General features: G+C 42.2%; 1 protein-coding gene across 1 annotated transcript in view; it reads left to right on the forward strand.

Annotated features, from left to right (window-relative positions):
- Nucleotides 1-974: 974 nt before the first annotated feature.
- Nucleotides 975-20,329, forward strand: part of SCUBE1 (signal peptide, CUB domain and EGF like domain containing 1) — a 211,663-nt gene continuing 192,308 nt past the window's right edge. Inside the window, exons 1-2 of the mRNA XM_050912438.1 lie at nt 975-1,062; nt 3,888-4,010. Coding sequence (XP_050768395.1) covers nt 975-1,062; nt 3,888-4,010 — 211 coding nt within the window. The remainder of the gene's footprint in view (nt 1,063-3,887; nt 4,011-20,329) is intronic.

Consider the following 20,329-nt stretch of genomic DNA (forward strand, 5'->3'; position numbering starts at 1 on the left):
GGATGATTTTGGGGAGAGTGTCTCACCCGGGCCGGGCCAGGGCCGCACAGGTCACCTGCGGCGCCGCGGTTGCCTCGAGTGCCGCGGGGCTTGGAGGAGCAAGACTAGGGAAAGGCTGGCCGGGGTGGCCGCCTGGAGAGGGGCAAGCGCCTCTGCAGCAAAGCTCTCAAAACGCTGGAGAAACCCAGCGGCTGGTAATGACGGGAGGCAAACGGGAACGGCAGCGCTAGGAGTTAGGCGAGGCTAAGGGGAAGGCGGGGGGGGGGAACGACAAAAAAAAAAAAAGTTTTCTTTTAGTCTGAGCCCAGGAAGGGGGAAAAATCCTCTCAGCGGTTGTCAAGGAGATGGGCGGCCGGGTTCGCCGGACTGTCTGCCTTCAAAGCCCGCAGTTCGGGGGGAGCCATTTCCTCGCGGCTCCCTGCGAGGGCGAGGGGCTGCGCCCCCCCAGCGCCGCCCCCAGCCGCGGGGGGCGCCCTCCCGTTGAGGCGGCGGGGGGGGGGGCGGTGTGTGTGACGCTACCGGCCCGCCCGCGCGCCCCGGCCCCTGAGGGGAACAAAGCTCAGGGCTCGCGCAGCTGGGGACGCCCGAGGACGAAGCCCGGTAACGGCCCCCATGGCTCTCTGCGGGCCTCCTACCTGTTGGGAGACGTGAGCGGTAGCTAGCAGGGGCGCGGGGATCACGCCGATAAGCACCACACGCCTGACCAACAGACATCTCTCGCTCGGGGCGGGGAAGAGTTCAACCGCCTCGCCGACCACCCCCCTCTCCCGGCGGCGGCGGCGGGGCTCAGGGGCAGTCCCGGGGCGGTGGGGGCGGCCCGGCCCGCCCCGGCGGCCGGCACCGCCCCCGCCGCGGGAGCCCCGGCGAATCAGCGGGGCGCTGTCAGGGCGTCAGCGCCGGCGGCTCCGCGCGGCCGGCCCCGAGCGCGTCCCTTATTGCAGACAGGCACGGGGGCCGGGGATCGCATCATTATCATGGGCACTGTTTGCTTTTCGCGGCGCTGCTGTTTGCTTTTCGCTCTCGCCTGGGCCGGCAGGTTGGCGGGAGGCAGCGGGGGCGCAGGTAAGAGGGGGCTCCGCCGCCGTGCCGCCTTCCCCAGGCTCGGGCGGCGCGGAGCCGTGGCCCCGGGGGGACCGTGTTTGTCCGCTCTCCTCTCCCTGGTGTAAGGTGTTGAGGGGGAGGTCACTTCTTGCTGCTGATAGTGCCGGGGGTCTTGGAAGTTGTGGTGGGGAGGCGTTTTCTCGCGTGTTTGACACTGCCGGAGCCGAGGGACGTCTGGAGGGAGAGACGGGGAAGAAAAAGTTACTTTCCTTAAGTGCCTACGAGATAAATCTGCGCTGAGCCCTAGAGACTCCGCGGGGGAAGCGTTGGCTGTTACATCTTCACAGGTTTTCCCTGTCTGCGCATTAACCCAAAGACGTGGTGTTTCTTAACAGACGCGCTCGTATCTGTTTAATAGCAGTAATGATATTAAGTCTTTGCTCCGGTGTTTAAAAAACAAAAAAAACCCACCCCAACCAAACCCCCGTCTGCCTAGGAATGTTGTAAGCCAAAAGTAATTTCTTAAAGATGTGTATGCAGTCTCTGAAGTTGTGCTAGAAGAAATCCTTTATGGTGAAGTGGGGGGGGTGGGCGGGGGGAGGCGGAAAAATCCCTTTGCCTCAGATACAAGAGTTTAAGTGCAACAAAATGAACGAAGTCAGCGTAGAAGTTCTGAAAGTCCAAGAAATGCAATGTGAAATGTGGAGCAGAGCAGGGGCTCATATTTGGTTTTGCCCTTTCATTTGACTCATTGGCATTCACGCCTGACTCCCAGGCATCCTCTGGTTGCTGTGAAATGTCCCCCTTGGCTCAATGCAGTTTGAATTTTTGACGGCATTATAAAGAGTCCAGCTGTCACTTTTGCTGATCTTGATGGGAGATGGGTGCCGGTTTAATGAGTCAAAAGTATGAACCAAAGCATAAAAAAAAAAAAAAAAAACCCAAAACCCAAAAACCTTCTTTTCTTTTTGTGCTTGACTGGATCTGTGTCTGATCTGGGCAACACCCTCGGACCCCCTAAGCTAATTCACGTAAATCTTAGCTAGATCTGAACCGGCTCAGTGGTTAAAATAAACGAATGGACAAGAAAGAAGGAAACAGATTACAGCAGCCCTGCGTTTCTCCAGAAAATACAACGCTCTGCGTTCTGTTCCCCTCTTTCTTTAAAAAAAAAAAAAAAATAACGACAATACAGAGTCCAGGCAATTCTCTTTGCTAGGATCCCTGACGTGCCCCGCGGGGCCGTCCTGCTCTGCACCTCTCAGAAGTTCTCTGCTGTGTGCCATGCCGCAATGTCTGATTATTCTCCCCTCTCTAAATAGCCCCCTCCTGTCCCCGGTGACTTTGAAGGATCCGTGTGTTATCACTGGAGATGGCTGAGTGAGCACTTCTGAAACAATTAGCGTTAGGATTTCAAGCTAACAATAAAACTGTTTTCACTTTAGTGCACCTTTTTTGAGGATCTGTTAATCTAATTGGCGTGAAACCAACTGCACATGTCTCTTGCTGGATGCCCCGCTCCCTCCCTCCCTCCGCAGCACCCCTCTCTCCTCGATACTTCCTAAAAATAAAGGGGAGGCTGTGCTCTGTGCAGCTCTGCTAGTTGTTACTCGGCTGCTAACCCGCCCCTCCTGGGCAGAGCGCTCCCCTGCCTGCCTGCCTGCCTTTCTCCTCCCGGGAGCCCCAGATGTGGCTCTGGCATGAAATGGTGAGGAAGTCCGTGGGAGATGCGTTATTGACACGGCGGCCGCGGCTGACAGCGGCGGGCGGCCCGGCCGGTCTCCCTGAGGCAGTGCCGGTCTCCGACAGCGGCGGCATCGCCCCCCCCCCCCCCCCCCCCGCGGCGGCCCCGCCGCAGCCCCTCGCGTAGGGCGCTGCGGGTGACAGGGTGACCGGGGACCGTCTGTGGGGAGCGCGGGAGGGCAGGGCAGGTTAGGCAGGGCTTTAAATGTTCCCATGTTAACAGCACACCCCATCCCTGAATAGGTCGGAGCTTCCCCCCCCCCCCCCCCCTTCTATGTTCACTTCATTAACATTCCCACGACTACCAAATCTCGACTCTCTCCCATCCTCCTCCCTCCCCCATCCTCTTTAAATCCGGGGGAGAAAACGAATGCCCGTCACTGAAATGTTTGTAAAGGCTTCCTACCCTGAAAACAAGAAAAGCGGTCTGGGTCCCCCCTTTCAGAGTCCGGCTCACCAGTAAGGCACCCGCCCGAGCAGGGGCCGGGAACTGCTGGGACCTTTTCCTTCTAAATGGGTTTTAGTCCATGTAGATGATGTTATTGCAGGTTGCTTTTCTCCACGCTAACTTACCGAGTTTCATATGGTCTTCCATTTATTTATTTTTTTGCCTCTTAATAAAAAGGATTAATGTGGTTTTGCTGTTCAAATATTTCTTTTTCTCATTCCCGCGCCAGCGTAGTTTATTTAAACTAGGGTCTGTCTTTCTAAATTAAGAAGATCTCTTTGCTAGAACATGCAAATGGGCTTTTTTTCTCCTCTTATAGGTCATTTAAAAGCTCTCTTGTTTTACGAAGATGTGGGTCTCCAGTACCAGACCTATACAGCAGACGCTGATTTCTAGTATGTCTAATGATTTACTAATGCAGAAACGTGGGACCAAGTCCCTCTAGCTTGGTGGAGCAGTGCTTATAAATGACTTAAGGAGAATAACACGTTGGTTTGTCCAGTTATTTAACCTTAGATGTTCCCGTTTCCAGGATGACACTCGGAAGGCAGGCAAGCAAACAGCTTCTTCAAGGGGAATATCTATCCTTGACGGTTTTCTGTGTCTCAGGTCTCCCTTCTTATCTGTCCCCTTGGGGTTCGTTCTGTGCTTCCAGATGTTGACGAGTGCGCAGAAGCTACGGATGACTGTCACATCGATGCAATTTGCCAAAACACACCAAAATCCTACAAATGCATCTGCAAGCCAGGCTATAAAGGCGAAGGGAAACAATGTGAAGGTAAGGACAGCTCGGCTCCTCTCCTATCTCTCCTCCCCTCCCTTCTCTTATTTGTTTGCTCTTTAAAAGCTTTTGTAAATAGCTGAATTCCTGAAACGATTAATGCAGATTTACAGCTGCTTAACCTCAAATCTCGGTGTTTATTGGCAAGCATCCCCCTGCTGCTTTTGCATCACAAACATCGTGTCCGCCAGCCTACTTTTAAAAATGTAAAAAAAAAAATTTAAAAACAAAAAAAAAAAAAAGAAAAGGGAGGGGAGCGTTCCCCACCGAGGCGACTCCTGGGTTAGCACCGGCTTGTCCCGGGCAATGCTGGGCCCGCTGCCGCCGCGGGCTCGAAGCGCCGCGCCGAGCACGTGGGCCCGCCGCGCCGGGGCGCGGCCGCCGGGCCGGGCCGGGCTGGGGCTCCTGGCTCGGTCCCCGGCAGAGAGCGGGCGGGGAGGGCTGGCCGCCGTGAGTAGTCGTGGCCGGTGCGCCTGCGGGTGGCCGTCCCTCCCGGCTGCAGGCGTCCGGGGAGGCCTCATGCCTTCTCCCGCGGCCGGGCCAGCCAGCGGGGCTGGGGGGAGCCGGGGACGCCTCCCTCCGCCGCGGCCGCGCCCGCCGCCGCCCGGCTTGCGGCTTCCCCACCCTGGCCCGGCGCGGTGTTGCGGGCTGTCCCGGTCGCTCTCCTCGGGTCCCTCTGAGGCACGGGGAGGCTTGCACCTTCCGCCTGGCTAACGTGTGATTTACCGCACCCTTCTCACTCAGCGAGAGCCTCATTCCCCCCGGGCCAGTTACAGTAGGCATTTTTCTGTATCGACGCGAACAGGACACTGGAGCTTGCTTCTCTTTGACACTGTGCATGTGTCATGATCATATATTTCTGAGTCTGTGGAACGCTGTTTTAAAAGGAACTATTTCAGATTTTTGTACTTCCACAGAATTTAAAAAGTTGGTTTACTTCTGTATGTCCTTACATCAATCCTTGCAATTGAAAAAGACCTAGCATGTTTTATTAGGCACTGTGTACACTCATATTTCAGATTTTATGAACTCCGTCTTGTCTATTGAACCTCAGCAGGGAGATTGTTCTCTGACGAAAAGAACGAATATTGTAATTACAGCAGAATGCCTTAAAAATAAAAGATGCAAGGTGGTTATTTTTTTTCTACTTGTAGATGCTTAGCAGCTATAAAAATTCTCCTTCCAATTCTCTCTCTTTCTATGGCAGACTGAAACTTTTTCAAAATATATATGGCCAGTCCATTAGAAAGATTAAAGACCTAGAAATGACTTTGCTGAAGTCTACAAAAATTTGAAACCACATATTATTCTCCATGGACTTCCAAAGTGTTTGTTCAAGTGCCCTCATAAAGCATTTTTGTGGTTGTCATATTTTTCTGTCTTGGGCTTAAATTGACAGAGACAAATTCCTACTGTCCACCTCTTGGTGCTCTAGCGTCTCTGAGCTGCTGTTCATTTGGAAGCCAGATTTTCCTTCTTGCAAACAGAATAATCATTCAGCACCACTTCTTCCTCTATTCATCCCTTCCAGGGAAAGAGCTCTGTGCAGAGAAAATGTACTCAAGGCCACACCTGTGGAGGTTACAGCATTCTCAGAATTGGTACTTCTTGTTGTATTGGTTTTCCACATCAAAGTTTCCTTAAGCTTTAACTACTCATATTTTAGCTGTTGAGCTCTGTTTAATGGTAGACCTGACTGATACTCATGCTTATTTAATACACATATTTCTCTTTGCCTGACTTACCTTGTCTCAGTAAAAAAGAAAGCCCAGTAAGTAGTAAAAAATCAGATTTCTGCGTGGAATGATGTACAGAATCATGGAATTTCTGTGGCTGATGTCAAACTCTTATATCTGATGGAATTTAGTGTCTGACAAGCTTGACAAGTAAAGTAAGCTGGGGCAGACTGTAACACATTCTGCATGGATGTTAATTGTTCAGCGTTAGTCAGGTAAATGAATGTAAGGTGTCTAAACCAGGTATTACTATGCGTGATAGATGATAACTTTTTTTTCCAATGTTACAGTAACAGTTGTAAAGATTTTGCATCAGCTCTATATCTTAAGTTTATCATTAATATCAAACTTTGGGATAAGCAGAAAGCTTGAAATATTTTTGGATGCTTCCTTTCTGGAGCTTATTTTAGATTACTTACATAGTACCTCTTGATTTGATCCCAAAGTGCTTTGAAACTTTGTTACTGATGTTATGTACCTTCAGTGGCAGGCAGATGTTATGTCCTTTTCATAAGTGAGTAAACTCAAAACTATGGAGGTGAAGGAAGGGTCATACATGTCAGTGGCAGACCTAAGATCTGCTTCAGGTCTGCTGTTCACATAGAGTGGGTTTATTTTGCATCCTGAGGTCAAGTATTCAAAACCTACAGAAATAAACAGACTAGTAGTATTGATTGATATTTAATATTCTGTCACAAGAAAACACCTGTAATTAGCCTTTTAAAATTATCTTTTAAGATAAAAGTGACTGTGCTTGTAATAACAAAGATGAAATACACCGAACGGTTTTCGTTGTGCCAAAACCAAAGCTGGGTCATTAAACGATTCTGGGTCTTTATAACTGAGCTTTTCTAAATAAGCTTTTTGATCACTGAAACTAGTTACCTATGAGAAAAGGATGTCTTTTGTACAGATAATGTGCGTCTTTAAGTTTGTAGCAAACTACCTGTATTGCTTCATGTCTAAAGAACATTCACTATAGCATAACTAACTCCCTTATAGCACAGGCTCTCATAGACAGCCAGATTTTACTAAACAAGCAGAACTGCAATAGTGCAGTGAGCTTAAAGAAATGATACCATATGATCAAATTTATTCTAATAAATTTTAGTGAGCTGCCAGTTTGGGTTATACTGAGTTATTACAATTAATTTAGAAAACTGTGCATGTTAATTTAATTTAAACATCTTAAATATTGCTTTCATTCACTTAAAATCCATTTTTAGAGAAAAGGATAGAGTATGGGAACTAACATGATTTGGATGATTCTTAAGTTTTATAGAAGCATTGGAGCACATATTTGTACAAATGTGTCCAGTATGTGAATATGTATTTTGTGTACTCTTGTGTATTTATTTATAGTTTTTTATTCAAAGGAAATTAATAGTTTAAAAAAATGGGATCTTTAGGCTGATGCAGGAAATGTGGAGCCCAGCCACTTGTGCAGGATTTTGTGCATATTTTGCTGCTCTGACCTAAAGGGTGGGGAGAAATACGTAAGACAGAAACATTCCTTTAGGGACATGTGGAGAGCTCTAGCAGCAATTATACCGAAATGAAACATTTTCTTGACAATCTGTTAAATTCCTTTAGCAGGGAATTTGTTTCTGAACTTTGCTTTTCTCCCAGAATGTCTTTTGGACTGGGTTTCTCCTGAGTTTCTGAGGATTGGGATGACTTCTCAGCTTGCAGATCTACCCTACCTTTTTTCTTTCTTTTTTTCTGGGTAGCCTTCTTGTCTGAACCAGCTGACCTATTTCTTTCCACAGAGCACAGTTGTTTGTCCAGACAGAAGAGTTGCTCGTTCTTCCTGTGTCCTGTCTCCTGCTTCCCTCTGTAGATCTCAGTTTACCTTTTTTCCAACCAGCTATCTGCTATGCTTTGTCAAGCCATATGGTCACCATTGCTGTGATGATATTTCCCCATATCACATAATATACCAATATCCTTTGACCACAGATTCTCTAGCTGGTGTTTTCATAGGACAGAATAATGTGTCCAACCCAGGTAATCTTTAAAAAAATATTTGCTTTCAATTGTCCATTTCTATTCAACATACAAAATCTATTAATTGATAACTGGTTCAGTTGCCCTGGCAGACCTACTATTACCTAGGAAATCTTCCCTGTTGTGATTTTAATCAATATCTCAAATGCAGTGGCCTGCATTCAGCTGCAAGCATGCTCTTTCATGCTCACTAGGTCTTTGTCCTTACCTTCTGTACATTGATTTTTGGTCTCCCCACAGGTTGGTATCTCAATAAAATTGTTAGCTGGAAAATTGTGTCAAAGCAATGGAAATTCCAGAGGGTTCAAAAGGATTCCAAGTCCTGAGGTTCCCTAGGCCTTGCCAGGACCTCCTTTGTCCCCGATGCCAATGTTGCGTGTTTGTTGTTGTAGGGTACTCTGTCATTGAACAGTTTATGAAGGGGTTTAGCTCTTAAAACTAGTTAATTTTTTCTGCCCATGCTACTTCTCAGGCTATTCCAAACCCTCACGCCATTAATGGTTAAAATACTCTGTATAATTTCTGGTTGATGTTTATCTGTGCCCATTTTATATCCAGTTAGTGTGTTAACTTTATTCTCTACTTTAAACATTTTTTTCCCTCAGCCTACTGTTTATCCCCAGTGTAATTGTGATTTCAGTGAGTTGCTCTAGCTGTAGTTTCTTTTTCTTTTGGATGATACCTCACGTGCAGGACTCTTTCTCTACAGTATGTAGAGGATGTGATTGGGTGGATGTCATTTTTCCTTAAGACATTCACTGGGACCTGTTGCTTCTGGGTTGCAAAACTTAGCTCTGAGCTTTCCCGTATTGAATAAGATTTCTCTCTTGGTGGTTTTTTTCTACTGTCTTTCATAGTATTCGCATGACTATTTTTCAGTTCTTTTAATAATTGGTCTCATACAGTTGTTGTCATGTTTCTTGTCATGTACAAATCTCTTTGTACAGAAGAGGAATGCTCACAACTTTCAGCTGTATGGTTTTTTTTTTTCCTGCTGTGAAGCTTCATAATGTTGTTGATGGACTTCTCACTGAAGGCAGCATACATGTACCATGGCAAAGTATCTTGGCAGAGTCTGCCTTGAGAGGGTGATTTTCAGGTTTCTGCTGGAAATTTGTGCTGTCAGCAGCAGTTTTGCTTGGCTGCTAGTTGAGTAGGCCTGTGCAGTTCTAGTGACGTAAGTTTGTCATATGTTGATGTACTTGCAGTCCTTTTCCTAATATAAGTAATCATTTGAGGTAAACAAGCAGGTGGTCATGGTAATCTGCAAAGGGGCCGTTATTCTTGATTACTCTAGTGATAGCATCTCACTGGATTTAAGCATGATACAATCTCAAAATAAGATAAACCATTCCTGCCTCAATCACAGGTATATTCAGCCCCACAGCAGGTTATATTCTGCATATGTCCATTTGGAAACACAGACTAATTATCCTTTCTGAACCCCAGTGCTCACCTAAGGGCTGCTTAGCTGAAGGAAGCTTCTGGAAAATGTACAGCCAAACAATCTAGCAAGGCATCTCCTAATCTGGGGCTGATATGCTGCTCATCACAACTTCTGCCATAGTTCCTAACATTTGTCTGTGTACAGTGGATGGTATCTGGAAAAATACTTGCATCGATATACCTAGATTTTGTTACTTCCATTGACGTTCTGTGATGTCTGGCTTTGTCTCTGACACGATCTGTTGCTGCAGTCAAAAAAGCATAGAGTACCGTACAGATCGTCTCTAAACTTTTAACTAAAAGCCCTTTTCTGAACTAGGAATTCTAATTTTGTGGAAACAACAGGATAGTAAATGTCTTACTTTGGCAAATGTTTGAGACTCTTGGGTCTATCACATGCAATTCTGTCTTCATGCTGCAGGTGCAATAATGTCCCTAAGCCAAAATTTAAACTACATGGTGTTGGCAGCAATGCACTGAAGTTTAAAATGATAGCTCATTGTATTTACAATGAATCAGAAATGATGTAGGTAAACCACTCATCATCTTCAGTAATTTTGTGGGTGTGAGGCCAAGTTTCTTCTTATACCTGTTTGTTAGATGTGTTTTTAAAGGATTTTAAACAAATCTTAGCAATTGGAAAAACATATAGAAAATGTATCTCCTCATCACTCTCATTTGAATAACAATGATTGTTTCTCCAGGCTTGACTTAATATTATTCTTACAATTTTGATCTTGTTCACCTGTTTTATCTTTTGTTGGTCTCACTGATTGGATTTTCATCTTACTGTAGTCTTTCAAATATCTGCCGTGTTCTCATCCTCTTCAAAAATTAATCCAAATATTGTGACAGTGCTGCTCTGAATCAATCAACCTGGAAACAGCACAGGACATTTCAGAGTTCTCATTTCCCAGCTCCTAGTCCAGTATCTCACACTGAAGCCTCCTCTTGTCTCCAGGGATAAGTAAGTACAGGGCTTCTGGATATCTTTTAAATGGAACAATGATCCCACTTCTTTTAAGAGCTCCATGGTGTCCCGTCAATCCACTCTCAGCAGTTCTTTCTTAAGTGGGCCATCTTTATCAACGATGTCCTGTGAGAATAAATGAACACTGTTGGGTGTCCTTTGGTTTCTGAAACTTAGGCATCTTGATGCTTGCACAACGCTAGTGGGCTCAGGCTTGTGTTGTCTGTCTGTCTGTCTCTGCTGTATAACAGTGATGCCACTGAACAAGGCAGCTTAAGTGACTTCTTCCTGATTGATGGTTCTTCTAACTGCAATAGAAGGTGAATTCATTTCCTCAAGGAAGGGTCATCCTCTGGGATCTTGCAAATACTGACTCATTTCAGGCTGAATATTATCACTGCATCCATAGTCTTACTGTTATTGCTTGCAAGAAGGTGCTCTTGGAAGCTGGTTTGGTCAAATCCACTAATAATATCTACTAATAATATCCCACTACATATCTGTCAGAGGAACAAAGGATTTTCTGAATAGCTCTATGTCGATTTGTTGAGTTTCGCCCCGCCCTGAAAACAGCACAAATATCTACACCTTTTGTCTGCCTGTTCTGAAAAGCTGCAGGAAGATGGAATGTGAACATTTTTCCTAAAAATTGTTTCATCCTTTGTTCATATTGTTATTCTAATTTTATTTTCTGTATAACCATTTTGTGACTTGATCTCAATTTAGTGCTTGAGGCTTTGACACTGATCTAATTACTTTTCAACTGGTTGTCCAGTAATCTTGAGGTCTGTAGTGAATATTAGGTACTGAAGCTGCTGTGCTTTCTAGTTTTACAGTTACAATACCTTAGCAGATGGCATTAATGTCATGTGTTGAACTTCATGTCACCCTCCCACAACGGCTGTGTTCTGGATGAGATCTGTTGCTGCAAGTCTGTGATGCTGGTTTTGTCCTGTTGGCTTGCAGCAGCCCATCTAAGCACAGAGGAAGGGATACTCTGCCACCTCGCAATTTTGTGGTGATTTTTATTTCAGGGTCAAATCTTCCTTCCCAGTTTTATTCACACAGATTATAGCTTTACTCTGGCTGAGCCATTGTGCTGATATCACTGAAAGCAGCTTCCAGAATGAAGCAGTTCATGTTGTCAAAAAATGGGGGAGGGAGAATGTAAACTAGCTTCTTTGATTTGAGCTAGTAACTACTTTTTTTTTCTCTCTCTGTAAATCCTGCTCATTTGATTGGGTAACTTGATGCATCTTTTTTGGTTTAGGCTGGTAAAAGTGTTTCCCAGAATACAATTCTGAGGTCTTCTGTATCTGTGGGGGTTTTTGGTTTTTTTTTTTTTCGTTTTTTTTTAAATACTCAATTCCCAGCTTGCCAGTTTTCTGAATTCAGGGAATGGAGTGTCTTAGGGGATGGTGAAGAAGTAGCAAGCAAGAAAATACTCCTGAGAACATGCTGTAATAAACCAGAATTTTATTACAGCCTAAGTGAATTAACAGCTTATGGTAACTTTTTTCTTTTCTCCTTCATGCTTCTTCTGTTCCTTGAGTAGGGCTTTTGTTTTGGCCAGGGTTGAGCCTTGATTTTATTTTGTTCTTTATTTATTTATTTATTCAGATTGCTGTATTGTTCTGACTTTGTTCAGCAGTTTATCCAATAAAACCAGAATATCCCTTAGTTGGGATGACATGACCCTTTTAACTGCTCACAGTGCCATCAGTACCCACGTGTCACACACTCTATTGTTTTCTCCTCTCCCTTTTCTTCCCTACCCTGTCCTACCTTTCAGAGCTACTTTCTAGCAGCCCATAATGCTGCTTCAGTGAACAGCTCCCCCGGTGGTCCAGTTTGGAAATCTTCCATTTTTACTTAGAAAAAGAACATTTGCTCCAACTTTTTTTTTTTCTCTTTTCCCTCCAGAAATGCTTCTTGGATACAAATATCACTATATTTTGCATAAACAAATACCATACTGCTAGAAATATTGCCTCATTCTTCAGCAGCATTACATGTAATTCTCAATTTGGAAAAGATATGTTTTTTTCCAAGGACACTTCTCTAAATAGTTGATAAGCTCCCTGTCTGCTGGATGGTCTATGGGTACTCTGGGAACTTATAAATATATATAAAATTTCATCAGTCTCAACAGTTGCTAAGCTGTAGAACCCAGGGTGGCCTCCTATGGTGATGTAAACTTGGTATTTAGAAGGAACTTCTCCTTTCCCCCAAATTTACAGTGTAAATTATGTGCCAGGAAACACATACGTTCAAAACTTTCAGGCAAGTTGTCTCCCTGTTACAGTGAAAAAGTGGTTAAAGTAAGTGGGTATTTACTTTGCTGAATGGGGAGCATAGGTAATGCATATCTAAATTGTTTGGCAGCATGTATGTAGGAGGAATTTGATATCTGACTTCATACCTCTAGAGATGTTAGTGTCTTTACTGAGTAGAGTTGTGCCTTTATTCTTTTTGCACTTCCTGTTTGCTAAACTTTCTTGGAAAAGGATTCCATAAAAACTGTGACTTGGAGACATGCCTATATTTTTATCTAACTACAAAGCACCAAAGTCTGACTTTATTTAGAAATTTCCATTTTTCTGATGCATTCCAACCTGTCTAAAGATGAATATGATCAAAGTTCCTCTTTCCTCATCCTTCCCCCCAAGCGCCGCTTTTCTCTGAAACCAGCTCAATTATTGCTTGCACAATGGTACAGTTCATCTGATCCTTAATACTGATTTCCGTGTACCACACGCTGGAAAGACAGGCGCTCTGAACTGATTGCTCCTGCTCCTGACTGCGATAGGATTTTCCCAAGGGCTTTGTCTGCATGGGCACACTGGGGCAAGGCAGTCTCACTTGGCCTGTGTTGCAGACTGACCCAAAGCCATGAGACTGCTTCACTAGGGAGGCTAACTGTGAACTCTTTGGCTACTAGAGCACAGGCACAAGTAGAGCCCTGTGGCTTTTGCTTGGCTTGATTTCCTCAGAAAGCGAATTTACCTCTGTTCGGACTGGAGTGTGTAGACATATTCAGAGTGCAAGGAATAAATGAGGGAAGGAGGGCTGCCAGAATTACTCTGACCTGTGACTGTTCTGATTTATAAGAGTGAGCCAGGGAATGAGTATAAGGCAGGAATAGACAACCTCAACCTGTTTTCCTGAAATAAAAACCTGCAGACTAAAATGGTTTGGTTGGGTATAGTCTGTTTAATTAGGTATAGACTGTTTCACTATGTGAAAATGGAAGCAGGTTATTCTGTATACAAACAGTTCTACATCTAAGGAGATTATGGCTTCAGAATGCAAGAACTTTTCTATTACAGTTCTCTCAAAAGCTTTAACAATGAAAACAATCCCCTCAAGTTTTTGATTATAGTATGGTTAACCGCTCCAGTTGACTAGGAAACAACTTTTTTTGTGATATGGATAAAATCCAAGGTGTTGTCACTTGAGTTTTATGTTAACAGTCACTTCTAAACCTATATAAAAATGATTTCTCTTCTTTATGCTTCTGGCACTTTGCATCGTTTCACTGTTTCTGTTTTGAAATCTTTTAAAAATTCTTTTTCGTGAGGAAAAAGTGAGAACGGCATTATAAAAAAAAAAAAAATCAGTTGACTGCATCACATGTGCTCTTATGAAGCAAAACCCAAAAGCTTTAGCGTTTATTCTGAATAGGGAATACACACAGGATATCTATTCAGGATAGCAGCAGCAATTGGGTCCATTTTCTAGAATAGCTTATTGACATAATTTACTTTGAGTTAATACAGAAGTTTCCAATGCACATTTCTGAGTGTTTTCACTAGACTTTGTTGCACAAAGTGAGTGCATACACATGTATGAATACCTGTGTGTGCCCACATTCCTTCAGAAAACCTTTATTATAATATATCATTATAATATATTTAAGTATCCTGAGGAATTCCAACTTGTAAATTTCCATGTTAGCCTGTATCTGAGTAGAACAGAGTTACTAGAATATGTTCCTGTACTGCTTATCCTGAAAGGCTTTTAGTTGTTACCATTAATATTGATGTTATGATTAGGCACTGGTGGTAATTTTTAGGTGTTTTTAAGACAAGTATTTTGGTGATCTGTATGGAAGGTAACAGGCAGTTGCTGTAGCCTACTCCACAATGGGAAGACAACATCAATCCTTATCCTGAGTAGGACTATGTGATACAATGGCCTGAGTTAGCAAGAGGCTGGACTCAAGGGATGGAGGCCTGAAAGGGACACTTTCTGGAAGGACTAGCATATTTCTGTTAATGTTGCCATTCATTGAGGATAGTCCCAGTGTTTATAATTGTGAAGCCACCCGAATGATCCTGTTTGCACACAGTGTATTCTGTAGGTCTTGTGTTAAATGAAAAGGACAGCCTGGCATCTTGATCACGTTATCTCATTTATATAGGCAAGATTTGTGTGCTTGTGGTGAGTCCTGAAGAGTCCGGAAAACATATGAAAGGTTTGCTCTTTGAGTGTGAGTGTTAACAGAGGGTCCTGCTGGATAAGGGCTCTGCCATATCTGGGCAGGGGTATGTGTGGGTGTGTGTCATGCCCTCAGAAATACAGGCCTCAAGCTTGCTCAGCTGATTTTGCTTGAACTTGCCAAAATAACTTGATCTCAAAGATGAGACCAAGCATGAAGAATTTCAGTCTTTGAAGAAGCTGTGAAAATGGGAAGTGGAAGGTGAGGTGGGAATGCTTTGAAAGGCGGTTTATACAAGTAATACAAATTATGGTATACTTCTACCTTTACCTGTCAGAAGTACGCATACAACATATGCACTTAAGACCATTATGTATGTATGTATGTATGAACACAACTATCAAAAGGGAGAAATATGCTACTGGGAAGTTTACTACATATTTTTATTACTTAACTATATAAAATTAAGGGAGAAAAGCCATAATAGGAGCAAACTTTATACTGTATTTATAAAATTACAGAATTCGTATTTTATATTTTGTTTTTTAAATTATGCATGGTAAACTGTAACATCCAAACATATAACAATGTTATGTTCCACTGAAAATCTAGTTTACCAATGGATTCTTCTTTAGTAAACTTTATGATCAACAAGGAAGTATAAAACTTAAGGGAAATACATGTCTTCTGGTCTGAATTAGTCACTGACATGGTCTTTTCTATTATAGTATTTGAAGCAGGAGGGAGTGCTTTAAATGCTTCAACCCATTTAACCTTAATTGCTCAGTTTTAATAGACATTTGCTAACTAAAGGAACCAAATTATAGCTTGAATTAGGCCTTACTAATCTTAATTAAAAACTCTGCTTTATAATCGGAAACAGCCTATGTTTAAAACAGTAAGCCTTTTTTAAATGGCTTATTTTAAAATGCTAAGGCCCTTTCGATAATAATTGTTTAGACTGAATATGGGTAACCATTATTCTCCTTATATTGCACTTAATTAAAAATATCTCATCCATGTGGTTTTGTGCCTTCTGCTGGCTGTAAAATTGTTTGACTGGTGGGAGGTGGGATTACTTTACTTTTCCTGTGGTAATTTGAAAACATGTTGCTGCCCTTTGTTTTAAGTTTTCTGGGGTCACAAGTTATGAAATTAACATGTGAATCAATACAAACATTAGCTTCCTGCATTTTTCTGTGCTCAAGTGAACACTTGTCAGTCACTTCAATTAATTGGTATACTAGGCATATAATTACAACCATTAATAATACATCCTATAATTCATTTAGTTTAACATTTAAATTATGCTCAGACAGTGGATTATGGGCTTTACATTGCACTGCTTCCTGAGACCTAACTTCCAGTAAAAATGAAGTCTGTTATATCGGGAGGGAGGCCCTGGTTCTATCTATTGAGCATTTGGTATACTGGTAGAGTTTCTGTTCATTTCAGGGGTATCTGAAGAGGACAAAGGGTGGATTTCATCTGTCCAAATACGGATCTCAGCAGGACAGATCAGTATACTTAAGCTGTTCGCCTTGCTTTCCCTTTTATAGTTGATGGAGAGAAATAGGAATTTCCTTAATGCAGTTTGCCTTGTATTAGTGGAGACAAAACCAGGTCAGATAAATCATGTCCTGAAAATAGCAGTCTCTTTCTAACACAGATGTGGACATCTACAATGTAGGTGTGTAAAGTTGGATGAGGTGTATCTGGGCCAAAGAGCCTGCAGCTATGAGATTCAAAGTCCATTGAAATTAATGGAAAATATTCTGTACTTAATTGTGCTTTGAATTTAACCAGGACAGGGGATTTTTAAGCTGCCGTATTATCATTTGATCATTATGAAATTCATCCTCCCAGTCTCAGTTTTACATTTTTTATTCTTTAATTTAAAATAGGCCCCCAGGTCTCCAGCACAGGCATATAGTTAAAAAACCAAACCAAAACAAACCCCCAAAACATTATTTTAGGGAAAAGCTGATTTTTTAAACTGTGTTTTCTTAGAACACAGCCTTAAGATTTTTCTTGGTGCATCCTACTCAGGAAGCACTGCTAGACCGTGTGATCATACCTTTGTTTAAATTGCATTGCTTTTAATTCCAGTAGCTGAGTTGCCTGCTTGCATAAACTAAACACAAATTAAGAGTCCTTTACGCTAAGCGTGCTGGATCTTTATGTGCACTTAAAAGTAACTTATATGAAAATTCACTTGTGCCAGTTATGGAGATGGACAGACCTTCCTGAATGTCAGTCTCATTTGCTTAGTTATCAGAGCTTTGGAATACCTCTGAAGCATTTTTTAGAATCTCTCCTTATTGTCCAGTTTGTTGTATGTTCTGTGCTGGTGGAGTATACAAAGATTGTTAAATTATACTCATTACAGGAAGGTAAAATCAGGGCTCTTTACAGTGGGTTCAAAGAACTCTGGTCCCTACCTATGCCACATACCTATGTGTATTTATCTTTTAATATCAGAAGTGTGTAAGCTGGCCAGACCGTTTGACTAAAGATCTGTCTAGCTTGATGTGCAGTCTCTGACAGTGGCCAACAGTGGATGTTTAGGGTAGATTATAAAGAATGGGACATGGAAGAATGCAGCTAGAGATTTAGAGACTTCTCGAGCCAGAAGTTTCATTCAAATCACTGTGTTTAATGGCATCTTCAGAATAGAAATGGAAAATGAGTATGTTTGCTTCTACAGGTGTTCTGCAAAACTCACAGCTGGTCGATAGGTGATTAGCGTTGCTCAGTATACTGGAAAAGAATTGTACAGGGACAGGTAATCGTATACACCTGTGTCTCTTCAGCCTCGCATCTACTGTTGTTTACCATGAGTGTCACATCATGTTTCTCTACATGGGCAAACCCTACAAAACCAGATATTAATTTTTGGCTTGGCAGCTAACGTCATCTTCAGAATGACTGGCCTTCCCACTTTTCTGAAAATGAGACTTCGTTAAGAAGAGTCTCAAGTCAGTTGTGAAAAATGAATAGGTACTTTGAAAAGCTTGACCTTGATGTTTAACCTAACTTTAGATGGTTACATTGTTAAACCAGGTGCCATGGATAAACACCGTAACCCTATTATTTTATTTTGAGCCTTTTACTGAGGGTGAAGTCCTGTATTAATCACGGGTGAGTTAACTAGTCAGGCCTTGGTGCCCTGTTTTCAATGGATAACCAAGGATGTTGTAATGTGTTCTCTCCTGGAGTTCTGTTTATATATCTTAGAAATACTATGAGTATACACCAGATAAAGCCTTAAAAGAGGGATTGTCTAGAAAGATGGGAAGGAGGAAGGAGAAGCATGGGGAATTCATCAAGAACATTTCAAAAAGTGACTTCTCTAATCTCTAGTTTTATATTGGATGTACTGTCCAATTTAAAAAAAAAACCCCGAACTCTTTATTGGGTTGTTAATTAAGTCTTTAGTCAAGAGATTGCTGCATTTTGCTTATCTGTGCATAATAAAATAGCATTGCTGTAAAAGGCATCTCATGAGAAATCATCTAAATGAGAGTATTGGGAATAACTCTACAGGACTAAAGAAATATTTATACAAATTTATCCACTTTTATCCCGCTACTGTTGGGGAGGAGGGCAGTACCATTAGACTGCCTGGCTTTTTATGGTGCATTCTGTCAAATGCATATTATTATTTGAATACTGCACAGAAGTTGTAGGCATTCTTTGGTTCTTTCTACCTAACATTCTCCCCAACGTAACAAACAAATATAATTACATAAAATTACCAAATGAAAATTTCCATGCTATGAATATGAGCTCTCTTAAATTTTCAGCAAATGCCCATGTTACTATTTCCATATCTGCAGTTTCATTCTTTTTTCACTGAATAGCATTAACAGTGCTGGAAGCTGTGTGTGCTTTCTAGTACAAGATATTTGGACACTGGAGCAGAAATGTCTAATTTCTTGGCAAAGCCAAGATTGCATCTGTTTGCTCTATCTTTCTTTGTTGTCCAAACATCAGATATGAGCACAGCTTATAATTGAAAATATTTGATGATTCACAGGTCAGCAATAGTGTTTTTCATGTTTGAATTTTAAATTTCATCCTTACCGCTTTTCCTGGATTTTCCTCACTATGAAATAGGTGTTTGTACAGCCTGCCCTGGCCTCATCTAACCCTCACCCCTGCATGCCAGGCAAAGGGGATTGTGTAACTTCATTAGTTCCTGTTCAGAGAGCCCCTGCTCTTGCTTACTTCTCTAGTGGCCAAAGAGTCCAGGCAATGTTTTGAAGAGTCTTTAAAGGGTGATGATGGAAAAGCTGATGGGTTCCATGCTGGTGTTCACTATCTGTAGATCTGTGTCTCTGCTGGACAATTGTTACACATCCACAGGTCAAAAACCAAAGGCTGCTTACCACTGGGTTTCAGGTTTTGGCTATTATTATCTTTGTCTCGTGATAAATAGAGCTCTGGCTCACAAGACCAATTTCTGTGTGGCTTTTTAAAGACTAAGGAGAGTCTACATCGTAACTGATGAACTCTCTTTGTGAATAAAATTTTAGAATTGTCAGCATGTATCACTAGGACAGGGTTCTCTGATTCAGGAATAAAAAGCTTGAATGCAAAAATTACATTAATGTAATATTTGTTTGAAATTAAAACCCTTTTGCATTGATCTACTACAACAGCATCTAGGGCTTCTTGTTGATACTGACCATGCTTTCACAAAATGGAAAATGTTCAATCTGTACACCAAAACAAAATTACACGGCAAGTACTTTACACATTGTGGAGATAGAATTGTTGTTAAGAAGCTCGGGGGCTGTGCCAGAATTCTGAGTTGTGCAGCAAAATTGCCAAATGTTTTGTCATCTTGAAAATAATTCCACATTTCATGATTGTGCAGTTCCCAAATCCACTGACTTCTGATTGAGACAGCTCTTAGAGCTGTGAACTGTTGCAGATAGTGCTTTGTGTGCACTCACATTTAGGGTATTATCTTTATTATCACAGGTTTAATAAGGTTTACCTTACTGAAAGTTGAGATTCTGAAACACAATTCTGTGACAAGTTGAATTTGTCATTACAGGAGCAAAATGTGACTTGATCATCTTCAACTCTCATAGTGATAAAATCTGTAGCCTAGTAACTTTTTAACCTGCTATACAGTGCACAAAGCTGAAGGGTGCTGGACAAAAATAAGTTTGAGCATTTTGTAAGCCTATCTCAGATTTAAAAAAAAATCTTGTAAATCTTTGATCTAATTTCTGTTCAGTTTAGTCTTCTCAGATCTTTTTGAAGCAAATGTGTCAAGCTCATAAAGGAGACATTTCCCTTAAATGTAGGGTCATTTCAACTAATTTTACTCAGTTTGTTTCCCAAAGATGCTGAGTACCCACAGCCTTGCAAGGGACTCATAAGAAAAATGAATACCTACCACTCTCCTGAAAACAAATTATATACAGATAATGCATCTGTATCTAGGCTGGAGCACTGAAATAATTTTTAAGCAGACTTACTATCAGTGTGCAACACCATAGAAAAGAGAAGGAAAAGATGAAATCCCCAGTACTATCTCCTGGATAAGAAAAGTGGAATGTAAAATGGTTGATATTGGAAGTTAGGCAACATGCCGGTATTAATATATTACTCTTGTCAAAGTTACTCTGGAGTCTTAATTACCATGAGGTGTGAGGGACTTTTATTTCATTGAGTTTTAATGAATGACCCATACTCACAT

This window comes from Gymnogyps californianus, chromosome 1 (genome assembly GCF_018139145.2).
Source record: "Gymnogyps californianus isolate 813 chromosome 1, ASM1813914v2, whole genome shotgun sequence".
In the NCBI taxonomy this organism is placed as follows: domain Eukaryota; kingdom Metazoa; phylum Chordata; class Aves; order Accipitriformes; family Cathartidae; genus Gymnogyps; species Gymnogyps californianus.